At 28.6% G+C, this 13,442-nt stretch overlaps 1 protein-coding gene across 1 annotated transcript in view; it reads left to right on the top strand.

Annotated features, from left to right (window-relative positions):
- Positions 1-13,442, top strand: part of LOC105848180 (kinetochore protein Nuf2-A) — a 65,374-nt gene that overhangs the window by 32,512 nt on the left and 19,420 nt on the right. The window contains exon 9 of the mRNA XM_065793730.1: positions 5,991-6,041. Within this exon, the coding sequence (XP_065649802.1) occupies positions 5,991-6,041 (51 nt within the window). The remainder of the gene's footprint in view (positions 1-5,990; positions 6,042-13,442) is intronic.

Genomic DNA, 13,442 nt, shown 5'->3' with positions numbered 1-13,442 from the left:
ACTGCACATTGTATGAAGGAATGGTTGGTAATAAATAAAGTCCAAATTTTAGAATGGCCAACACAGTTGCCTGATCTTAACCCCATAGAAAATTTATGGGCAATTCTTAAAAGTAGGGTCAGGACACATGGGGTACCTTCAAAAAAATATTTGATAGAAGTTATTGCTCATGAATGGCCAAAAATCATCCAGGCAGGTTGTGAAAAGTTAGTTGGTAATATGAAGCAAAGAATTGCAGATGTGATAAAGGCCAAAAGAGGTGCAGCAAAATATTAAAATATTATTAGATTGTTCATAAAATAAATACTTTTATAAAAAAACATATTTATTTCACTCTAAAATCAACCTTTGTCATATATTTTCAAAAAAGTGGATGTGGACTTATGGCCACAGCTATATATATACATATATATATATATATATATATATATATATATATATATATATATATATATATATATATATATATATATATATATATATATATATATATATATATATATATATATATATATATATATATATATATATATATATATATATATATATATATATATTAGGGTTATGATTTTTTTAACTTTTGTCACAGTTTTAATTGGCCATAGTTTTAAAACCTGAGAAATTGATTGTTAATATTAAAATTTCATAGTAATATTGAATATAGTTAAAAAATGTCCCCCACCCACCCACAATTAAGTTATGCTATAAAAATATTGTTGTTTTTATGACTATTATGGAAGCATTTGATTTTTAAATTCGCTATAGAGCATAAAACACACCTAAGTAAAAACTATTTTATGTGCTTGTGTAATATGTTGGTCTGAACTGAAATATTACACAAATACAGAAAATAGTTAATACTAATGCATTTTATGTTTTACTCATTTCTTTTGTCTTTACCCATTTCAATGTCTTTAATTAATTTTATATTTATACAGTAAATTTTTAAAGAAAAGAATTTTTATTTAAATAGTATTAAAACATAGAACATTACTAACATATATCATGCATTTTAGATTTTTCTAATATGTCAAATAAATATAGCAAAACTGTTGTTGACAAATATTCAAGAGAATGGACAAAAAATTTAGTTTCGTTTGAAAAACATATAACATCAAGAATTGGTCTACCCTTTATTGAAAAACCATTGGATTCATTCAATAGAATGCTAAAAAAACTTTTATTATTGGACGTTACAACTACCTGGCATCAATTTAAAAAAAAGCAGAAAAGAAAGAGTACAGTTAATTGCTGTCGAAATAAGTAAATTAGGGAACTAACTCAACTTTCCAAGTATTTCTAAAAACTCAGTTGAAAAAGTTATAGAAAAACATGACAAGTATCTTAAAAAGCCTGGCAAAAAGGAAGAATGCTCTGGTTTTGGAAATCTTTTTGATATCACCAATATAAAGGGCATATGGCTTAGTCTGGAAGATAAAAAATTTTATAACATACAATTATTAAGTTCAGGAGAAGTTGGTCACAGTATTAACATACAAGTGTCATTACATCCTTCAAAAGTCAGAGTTCGTAATGCAAAAGATGCAACTTCTACAAGCAAAGCAAATAATTGTCCAGTTAGCAATTCAACTGCATCAGAAGAAAGTGGTTCAGATTTAGATTCACAAAACAATTATGAACCAGTGGAATTAAAAAAATCAAGAAAGAGAGTATACAATAGAACAAAGTTAGCATCTAATCATGTGCTATATGAATCTTTAAGTACAAATTAAACAGCTAGAATCTGTAAAGAGTTATTTGAAAAAGGTATTGAAATAGAAACTCCAAGTCAGACAGGAATATGGAAATCAACTATAAGGCAAGGGGAAAGCATGAAGAAAATTGTTGCTAAAATGGTAAAAGAAGAACAATTCTGCCTACATTTTGATGGAAAGAAAATAAACAAGACTGAATACCAAGTTGTGATACTTTAAAATGAGAAAAGGAAAATTAACTTGGGAATTGTTAAATGTGAAAGTGGAAAATCGAATGATATTTTTGAAGCTTTTAAAAAATTGCTAAATGATTTTGATGCATGAAAATGTATTTCAATGATTATATGTGACACAACAGCAGTAAACACAGGAAGATTAAATGGTATAGTTGTAAAAATACAAAATGAAATGGAAACCAGAGGCTTTACTAAACCACAATATTTAGGATGTCAGCATCATATACTGGATCTCCTTTTAAAACACGTTTTGAATCATTTTGTAAATTGTAAATCAACAAGTCCTGGTTTTGATTATAAATTTGTGAAGGACTTAACCGAAAATTATGAAAATCTTCAAAAAAATTATACATATGAAGCTGAGCCTAATCATTACATAAACTTGGGATGGCGAGATGACTTCAAATTCCTTTTTGAGATATGTGAAGCTTTTAGTCACTTCAAGATTCATAAAAAATTACCAAAAATTAAGTGGCACAAGCTTCGTCCATTGCAAAGTGCTAGATGGAGCTCTAGAACATCATATGTTCTTCTTGCCTATTTTCTTATACCAACATGGAGGTGTGAACTTGAAAGTGCAGCAACTTTTATTGCAAATCAATGGAAAAAACTTTAATTCAGCAAACAATTATTTGATGATAAATCATGACTATATGCTTGATGCATTGACTGAAATTAAGTGTACAGCTGCTGTAAAGTGCTTTATAAAACACTGGAGCAAAGAAGATAGTGTAGTTCATATTCCAAGAACAAACATCATTGCTGAACGAGGCATTAAATTAAATTCAAAAAAATGGGAATATGCAAATGTGAAATTTATTGGAAAGAATGACCTGTGAAGCGTTAAAACCATTAAACCAGTTTTTTATCAATTACTCAACATATCTCAGGTTATAGAAGTATGGCCTCAACAGATTCAAAAAACGTCATAACCCTAATATATATATATATACATATATATATATATATATATGTATATATATATATATATATATATATATATATATATATATATATATATATATATATATATATATATATATACTATATATATATATATATATATATATATATATATATATATATATATATATATATATATATATATATATATATATATATATATATATATATATATATATATATATATATATATATATATATATATATATATATATATATATATATATATATATATATATATATATAGGGTGGGCCAAAAGTCACTGACCCTTTTTATTTTTTAATATCTTTTTTATTTCTTAATATAATTTATTTTCTTAATATTTTTTATTTTTTTCAGATCCTGGAAATTAATTATGGAGAAATTCAGTACCGTCCAACATACACAAATTGTAAAATTTTACTATCAATATCAAGGCTCAATAATTCAAACCCAAAGAGCTTATCGAAGGCATTTCAATGTGAGAGATGCTCCTAGTAGGATTGCAATTAAGAGCATGGTTAAAAGATTTGAAGATCAAGGAGCTGTAAGTGATCTGCCACGTTCTGGAAGACCTAAACCTGTTTGTACAGATAAAAACAAAGAAAGGATATGTTAAAATCTTGAAGAAAATCCAACAACTTCCACCCGAAGGTGATCATTGGAACTTGGAATTTCTCGAACATCTTTCAGAAGGGTTATGAAAAGTTTAAATTTTTATCCATACAAAGTGCAACTCATCCAAGAATTGAAGCCAAAGGACTTTCAGCCTTGGCTACAGTATGCCGTTCGATTGTGAGAACTTGCTGAAAATGAACCAAATTTTTTGGATAAACTAATCATGTCTGATGAAGCCCACTTTCACCTAAATGGGTTTGTCAATAAATAAAACTGTTGCTTTTGGGCAACAGAAAACCCAAGAAAAAGGAAATGCTGTGACTGTGACAGGAGAGAGGTACAGAGTGATGCTTCAAAATTTCTTATGGCCAGCAATTGAAAATCAAGTTGGAATGTGGTTCTAGCAGGATGGAGCAACAGCTCATACTGCAAGAGAAAGCATGCAATTACTCCGGCAACGTTTTAATGGAAGAATTATTTCTCAATTTGGTGATGTCAATTGGCCATCTCGTTCTCCTAGCCCAGACTTTTTCTTGTGGGGATATCTAAAGGAAAAGGTTTATGCCAACAATCTTTAATGGAGCTAAAGGAAAACATCACTAGAGAAATAAGAGAAATAAGCCCAGAAACTTTGGAAAAGGTCATGGCAGAGGTAATCGAAAGAGCTGCAATTTGTGCAGCAGAAAATGGAAGGCATATACAGGATTAATTTTTCACACTTAACAATAAAGTTTCTAAAGCTTACTAAAAGTAAATTTATGATAAGAATAAAATTAAATTTGTGATAGAAAATCAATTTCCATCGCCTTGACTTTATGATACTAAACTTTCATGCATATAACTGTTAAAATAAAAAAGTTATTATATTAAAGCTATATATATATATATATATATATATATATATATATATATATATATATATAATATATATATATATATATATATATATATATATATATATATAGCTGTGGTGTGGCAGCAATTCGTGAACTAATTTTTGGCTAGGTTTTGTGATGTAAATAAAATACTTCCACAATTTGTTTTTGTTGATTAATGTTCAATGACTGTCTTAGATTTAATTAAAATAGTAAATAAAACACATTTTAGTTAAAAGTTTTACAATGGAAGCCAAAAGAACCAAAGTTCTAAATTTGATTTGTGCAGGTTTGTCTGCACGTGAAGTGATTCGTATTTCTGGAGTATCTAAAACTACATTTTATAAAGTGGTTAAACATGGCAGTGCTGAAAGAACCAAAATGCCTTCTCCAGTGAATAAAAAAGTTGATAAAAAGTTTACAGAAGAAAAGCTTAAAAAGCATGTTGAAAAGAGTCCTACTGTATCCATCCAAAAGACAGCAAAATTGTTCAATGTTGATGAAAGGACAGTCAGAAGAACTCTAAAAACACTTGGAAAAGTCAGTGTGGCCCGACCTTCATGTCAACTTTTAACAGAAAGACTAAAAACTTTACGATTAGAATGATCAAAGAAGCTTCTAAATCAGCTAAAAAGCCATACTTTGTCAACAGTTAAAGTTTTCTCAGATGAAAAACTTTTTAGTGTTGACTGTGTGATAAATAGGCGAAATGACAGATTCATTGTGCAGAAGGGTGACTAAGCACCTTTAGTGTCACACCAAGCACCCTCAGTCCATCATGATGCTAGGAATCATTGCTTCTAATGGAGAGAAATATCCACCGATCTACATCAAAGAGAAAGAAAAAGTTACCTCTGATGTGTATATTAGCTTACTAAAATACTATGTGGTGTCATGGCTGAAAAAGACATTCCCATAAAATAATTACATTTTTCAACAGGACAATGCACCTTGTCATGGGTCCAGAAAAACTTCTTTAATATCTTCAGGACAATATGGTTAGTTTCTGGTCCAAACACTTTTGGCCACCATCCAGCTCTGACCTGAATCCCCTTGACTATAGTGTGTGAAGCGTAGTTGAGAGTAAGGGTTACAAAAAGGCCCACTCAAGTGTCAAGTCACTGAAGTCATCAATTACCTGTGCTTGCAACTCAATGTCAACGGACGATATAATACATATATATATATATACATTTACATATTTGTATAAATTTTATTGTAAAAATTTACAATTATGAATGTATATATATAATTGTAAATTTTTTAAATCAAAAACGTTTTTAGGGGTGTCTCAAGACCCTTCAACATTTAATGGGTCCTAACATTATTATAAAAAAAAGTTTTTCAAAAGTATGTCTTGTTGGGTCTCAAATGAAGTGAAATTATATAAAGGTTTTAAAAAAAATTTCATGAATTTTATAAAAATATTTATACATATATAAAACATTTTAAATAAAAAAATTGTATATATAAAAAATATTTTATAAAAAATAATTTTTAATGTTTTGTATGTAGTACAATTGTACATGCAAGTATGATTTGTACAACTGAGTTTTTTGATTATTTGTTATATTTTCAATTTGATTTTTTATTTTGTTTTTAGATAAATTTAGCTGCTTTAAAAGCTAAGCATCAAGAGGTTGCTTCAGTTAAGGTTTGAAAATAATTTATTTTATCTCTGTAAAAATAGGCCAATGTATCTCACACCACTGCACTTATTTAATAAAAAATCAGTACATATACTGACCATATATATTAAAACGCAATAAAAAGTGCATTTTGTGTTTGCATCCCAAAATAAAATCTCACATGCAAATGCAAACGCCTTTGATGCAACTTATCGTGCTTGCTTACATAAATAAATATGCAATTAATACAAATAACTGCGTTAACGCATGCATTTAATGTAACTTTTGCTTATAAAAAAAAAAAAAGTTTGCAAAAAAATGTTTACAAAAAAAGTTTACAAGAAACTATTATTAAGTAGTTCCTTTACTTTTTTGAATTTAAATATATATTTTTAATACATCAGGGCTTGAATTAACGTAAAAAAATCTAATCGCGATTTTTTTGTTGCTCATAACCCCTCCTCCGTTCCCGCCGGAGGGGAGGGGGCATTATTTATTTTAACTTATTTATAATAACATATATAATAAGTCTCATTTTTGCATAAGATGTCATAGCATTTACGTTCAGCGGTTGTAAAGTAGCTTTAGTTATAATTTACATTATTACTATTATTATATTGCATTAAATCTAACGGCTGTATTTTTGTAAAATCAATGTACTTGATATAATCTTCTTTTAATTAATTATTTCATTTTCTATTTTATTTACATATTTTAAACTGTTTAAAACAACTAGAATATTTAATTTTCTATAAATTAATAACAGTAAAAAAAATTATTTAAAACTCTAACAAAACAACCTATAAATTTGAAACAGTTATAAAAAACTATTAAAAATGACGAAAACATTATCGTGATAAAATGTCAAAACTTAACATTTTCACGAAAACCCGTACAATCACAAACAAGAATGATAATTAAATTCTTATTAAGTAAGTTTTCTTATCTAAGTAACCTTATCAAATTCCCATGATATTTCTATCTATTGCTTTTTCATTCAATGTATTTTTTAATAAAAGTTAGGGTTCACTTTTTTCATTCAATAAAATAAAGCGAAAGAAAAAAATGTGTCTAAATAATAAAATCTTTTACAATCTAATACTTTTTTTGATTGCTAATAGAAAAAGCATTAAATTTTCTTCCTCGCTTTCACTTTCTTCCAAATCCGATATTGTAACTGTTGCTAGATCAATGTCTGTTTTTCCTGACTTTCTTTTTCTTTTTTCTGGATAACGATGAAAATTTGCTGACAGTTGTCTAAATTTGTCATAATACCATTCGTCCATAGTAGTATCAGGTTCAAATTTGTCAATCTCAGTACCTTCTTCACTTATCCGAAGTAGAGATTCTAAGAGATCTTGTCTAAGACAACTTCTCCAGTCATTTTTTACGTGATTCATACATGAAAACATTCATTCTACTTTCGCATTTGTAAAAGGACAAATTAAAAATAGTTCAAAAGTATCAAGAATATTTCAGCATTCTTTGACCAATTTTGATTTGGAAAAAACAATTTCCCAAATTTTCAAATAATACTCATTTTGATTGTTACTTATGATGGGAAATATGTATGCTTTTAAAATGATCCACTAATGAAGTATATTATTCAAATCACATCCTACACCAATTAAAAATTCAGAAAAATGTTCAACAACTTCACCGATATCTTTATCACCAGAAGTTCCATCATTCACATTTAACGGCCAGTTATAAACGTCAAGTAAAGCTACCAAATGTATAAACAATGGTGATTTTTGGAGAGATTGAAAAAGGCCTTCCATACATATGGTAATATTTGCAATAATTAGCTTGTACTGGTCAAGAACATGGCTATTAACTTCGGTATATTGAGAAAGTGCAATATTTTGATAACATTGCTTTGAATCAATTGTCTCAATATCTTTAGACAGTTTTTTATAATGGGTCATAACACTTGTATCATCAAGCAAATTGTCTAGCGAATTTTCTAGAAGAATTTGCAGCTTGGCCATTGTCCATGTAAATTCTTGAACTCTTCTTACAGCCTTTACTGGATCATGAATATTGTTCTGAAAACTTAAACTCAGACTCCGAAGGGGAGATAAAGCATCAAGATATATTGATAAATAAATAGGCGCAGACGCATTCTTCCATCGCTTTAAAAAACCCTTTAACTCTGCTCTCTTTGCTACCTGAGAGTCTGTTATAGCCAATGATTCAATATGTGTCATAAACACACCATAATTTTCTTAAGCAATTTTCATTGCTTTATACTTGTGATCAATCCACCGAGTTCCGCATGCTTTTTTTGGTTTTGGAACGCTATTACCCCAAGCTTCGGCTAATCCTTGTAGTTCTCGGTAGCGCTTTGGTGACTTTTGACACAAGTGATAAAGTTGTAAAAGGAGTTTGTCAACAGTTTTGAAGGCAGATAAATTTTCAAACGCATCTTTTAAAGCAAGTTCAAGTCGATGGTTAAAACAGTGTACAACTTCCAGCCTAGGAGAACCTTCCTTTAGTAATGCGCCTAAACCAGCATAAGCTCCTAGATTAACATTAGCTCCATCAAGATTTGCACCCAATAGATGTTTATAAGAATTGGTAATACCAACTCTTGTAAAAGCGTATGTTATACATTTTTTCAGGCCAACAGCATTAGAATTCTCTGCCGTTTCAATAGATAAGAATTCTACTTTTGGACTTCCGTCTTTTAAATAAAGAATGTAAATCAATTCCTGTTCGGATACAGCTGAATCTGTGCTTCCATCACAGAGAACACAGTAAAATCTACAATTTTTTAAACATTCAGTTAATTTGTTTTTAATTACGGTGCCAATGTAATCTGTAAATATTGCAGCTGCAAGGTCAGTGCCATAAGAATTTCCTAATTTGTAACCTTATTCTTCTTTTCTAATGCAATCAAATAAGGATAATCTGTGAATGGATGCTCTTGTTTTGCCAAGTAATACGCAATATTAAACTTTTTCCGTAACGAGTCAGCGTCTTTTACGGCCATTTTACGTAAACCACACCCGATTGGAGTATTCTGAATAACATGGTTAGATAATGAAACTGAACCTAATGTTGTTTGTTGATGAATTCGAGTGGCCTCTTTATGTTGCGCACTGCTTAAGTGCGATGCCAGTGAATCTTTTTTTATTGATATTGTTCCTGGTTTGATCCAGGTCATGGAAAACAATTTTGTTTGACTTATCCGTTTTTCAAATTGTTTACATAAACTGCATCTTAATCTTATAACTTCATTTCCATTTAAATCGTATTCTAACTCGCAATTAAAATGTTTTTCCCACTTTTTAACTGTAGATAATCTGCATCTGTGGTCCTTATTTGCATCCATTTATTGCTATTAATTTAAAATTAGCAAGTGTACTAACAAACTTCAAAGTTTTTTTTTAATAACTATTTAGAGTCTATATTGCCTTCCACTATTCTTTGCAAAATAAACTTATAAAAATATCATTAAATTTGTTCATAATGAATGAGCTAAATAAAGCCCTTGAGAATTCGAGTTAAGAAAGTGACTTTTCAATCTTTTTTCAATAAAATCTTTTATTTCTTGATTCGAATAGGTATTTAATTGTTTGTTTTTTATAAACTTTTCCTTCCTTAAACAATCGGTCTTTTTCCTGCATTTGAACATTTTTGCTAATTGATTTTCTAAATCTTTTATTTTTCTTTCTTTTACTTTATGCTCCGCTTTAAAAAAAAAATTATCGTTACAGAAGTCACTGCAGTTTTATACTGTAAAAGAACACTAAATATTCGCGAATAGAGTATCAATCTTCTAAAATAAAAAAAGAATAATCACAAAAAAAATAAAGATCGCGAAAAAACAAATTTTAAGAAAAAACTAATCGCGAAGGTGCGAAAAGTAATCGCGATCGCGATACGCTTAATTCGAGCCCTGTACATATCTTTGTTTTATTATTTAAATTATTATTATTGAAGTTATTGTGTTTGCAAAGTAGGTTGCCAATCTTCTGCACAATAATTATCATCAACTTGATGATATTTATTGTTCAGAAGTTTTACTTTAAGGTTTACTTTGCAACTTCATCCACTTGAAATTGAAAAAAAAAAGCTTTTTTAACTAACTCGACTAGCCGATTAATGCTGATCAAGCATAATATGGCTTAGCAAGTTAGTTTTGTAATAATTTGAACTTGTTTGTTCTACCTTTTGTGTAAGCTCCCAGAGTATCAAACAATATTGGCACAATATTAATTATATACTTTCATACCATAAACAATATTGCACAAGTATTTTTTTTACTACTTGGTCATTTCCTGGTTGCAATTGTATATCATTTTGATAAATATTTCTTTGCATAAAGAATTTCAGAACTTTTGTAGCTTTTTCTATTTCTTCTGAACATATTTTTAAATTAAATGTAAAAATTTGTTATTGTTTTAATAAAGTAATATAACTTATTAAGTAAAAACTTTTAACAATAAATTCAAGTACCATATTCTAAATTTGAAGATATTCAATAGTGCTGCCACTTGATTCAATAGTTCTGTCACTTGATTCAATAGTGCTGCCACTTGATTCAATAGTTCTGTCACTTGATTCAATAGTGCTGCCACTTGATTCAATAGTTCTACCACTTGATTCAATAGTTCTGCCACTTGATTCAATAGTGCTGCCACTTGATTCAATAGTGCTGCCACTTGATTCAATAGTTCTGCAACTTGATTCCATAGTGCTGCCACTTGATTCAATAGTTCTGCCACTCAATAAATATCTGAGTATTTGAATACTTGAGTATACTGAAATAAGTTTTTCACACAATATATTAAAGTTGACAAAATTGGACAAACAGGAGTTTTAAAATGTTGGTGAAAAAGCATGGAAATGTTATAAACGCCTAAAAGAAAAATATTTCGAAAATAATGGGTATGTTTTTATACTTTCACAAGCATCAAAAGATATTATTTATGAAGTAGAGGACAGTTACATAACAGAACCATGTGTTTCAAAACAAAGAAAATTACTTACAGAACTGGGTGATAAGATGAAAAAGAAAAGGACACAGGAACTAGTCAATTATATAAACAATTTTATACTAATGAATGATCAGAAATAAATATTAACCAGTTATTGGGTTACCTCTTATATAGAAATAATAAACAAAATAATAAGACTATTGGTTATGGTGGCTATGCACTTTTTAAAAACCATATGGAAACAATAGATACCTTTAACACAGTTGAATCCATAGCTTTAATGCATTCCCTTACACTTAGTAGGGAACAAATGAGCAAATTAGGATTTTTTTGCTTCAATTAGTGTTGTCAGTTTGGCAAGAAATCTCAATATCAAAATTTATATTCAAGATACAATGAAAGTTCTAAAATTTAAACAACTCATCAGCAGACTAGGAAGTGCAGGTTGTATACTTTGCAAAACAAAAACTACTGAATGGACAGATATTGAGAGAGTTAGTGAAGGATTTGCAATGGATTAATCATCAGAAGAAAAATGGATGCTGTTCGAATAACTAGTTAATGAGGATGGCATCATTTCTACTAAATCTGGAGGTTTTGCCACACGAAAAAGACAAATCAAATCTGATCAAAAAAGCATATGTATTACACATTCATATATATGGGACATACACATACATATATAAATGGGACTACCTGGTTTTTAAAACTACTTTATCAATGTCACATAGATTATAGACTTTTGGTTGAAAAAAACAGGACCACTTAGTGAACCAAGACAAGTCACAATGTTGTTACTACAATAAAAGAAAACACTCGACTGCGATTTGATATGCGTTGCTACTCTGGTGGGAACAGAGGGATATTCAAAACAGACTCACAAGGCCATAAGTTTTTTTTCTAAAGAATTAATATCTACTATAAAAGATCTATGCACACCTATGTACAAACATGTCACTATTATATTCTCAAATCAAGTGCAACACTTTGTATAGTTTCTTGTCTATGTAAAATATAAATTAATAAATTTCAAGAGTTATGTAATAATGCTACACTTAATGTTATACAAATTAATATTATTAAACTATCTAGATCTTCCTTAGATAAATTGCTAAGACCATAACCATCATTAAAGATAATTAATTCAGCTGAGTAGTGAAAGACTTCATGAAAATTTGTGGAGTCTTTCATCACTCAGCTGAATTAATTATTCTTAATGATGGTTATGGTCTTGGCAATTTTTATCTGAGGAAGGTCTAGATAATAAAGTTAAAGGAAACTATTTAAAGCTTTTTTCTTGTAAGACATCACATTTAGAACAACTAAGAGATGTGATGAGTCATCTTTTAGAGAGATCTGATCCTGGTGTTGTTCAAATGAGTATACAAACAGATCTCATGAGCGTAAGATTGTTGTTCAAATGAGTATACAAACAGATCTCATGAGCGTATGTTTTCAAAACCAAAGAGTTATTTTGATGGTTTAAAAACATTATATATGATTAGTTATGAAGCTATCAACATTTTTTATTGTTTTTACTTTTTATCTTCAAATATATGTATATATGCAATATCGAATATGCTGTGTCAAACAATCAGAACTCTTTCTTTATAATTTTATTATACTAATTTTATTTTAAATCCAAATTTGATCAAATACTTGTTTTTAGTACTAAACCTCTTATCAATAAACAGTAAAAACCAGACTATTATTAGACTTAATTTGTCAAAAATGCCCAAATACGGTAACTTGAACCCAGTCCACAAATTTAGTTTAGTAATGACAATTTTAAGTTTCCTAAAACCAACAAAAAATATCTTTCCAAAACGCCCTCAATGAGTTACTTATGATTTCTTCTAAGATATTTTACGCACATATTTTTAATATTATAAGTATCAAACAAACAATTTGATGTTGCCTTAGATTGCTTAGGTTTTTTTCATACTGATATAGGTATTTACCTAAAGATGATATATAACCATTTCAGATTTTTAACTGAGGAGGAAGTTTTCATTTGTAAAGAGTCATTTGTAAAGTAGCAATAGAAATAATTATGGTTCTTCATAAAGAAATTGGTTATTCACCATCAACACCTTCAACTACCAACAAAAAAGTAGAATTTCTCAAAGAGATGTCATTGCATCTCAAATATTTTCCAATATTGATTTTGAATCTGTTATTAATACTAAGTTTTATTAAATAAATAAAATCATTTTTTTTTAATATATTTTATATATTAAATATTTTTTATCTTAGAATTTTTAACATAAGTAAAGTAACTATTTTATATTAGTTTATGTTCACTTATAAAAAGATAAATAACTTACGTTTTCAAAAAATAGATTGCATAAGTTGCATCATGCATGCGTAAACACATTTGTATGCATAAATTGCATTGTAAATATGTGCATAAACATAGTTATTTAAATTAATTGTGTTTAAGTTTATTTAAGTAAACACAATAAATTGCATCAAATGCGT

Source organism: Hydra vulgaris, chromosome 03 (assembly GCF_038396675.1).
Source record: "Hydra vulgaris chromosome 03, alternate assembly HydraT2T_AEP".
In the NCBI taxonomy this organism is placed as follows: Eukaryota; Metazoa; Cnidaria; class Hydrozoa; order Anthoathecata; family Hydridae; genus Hydra; species Hydra vulgaris.
The sequence above is the reverse complement of the archived record's forward strand: the minus strand, read 5'-3'. Positions and strand labels throughout refer to the sequence as shown.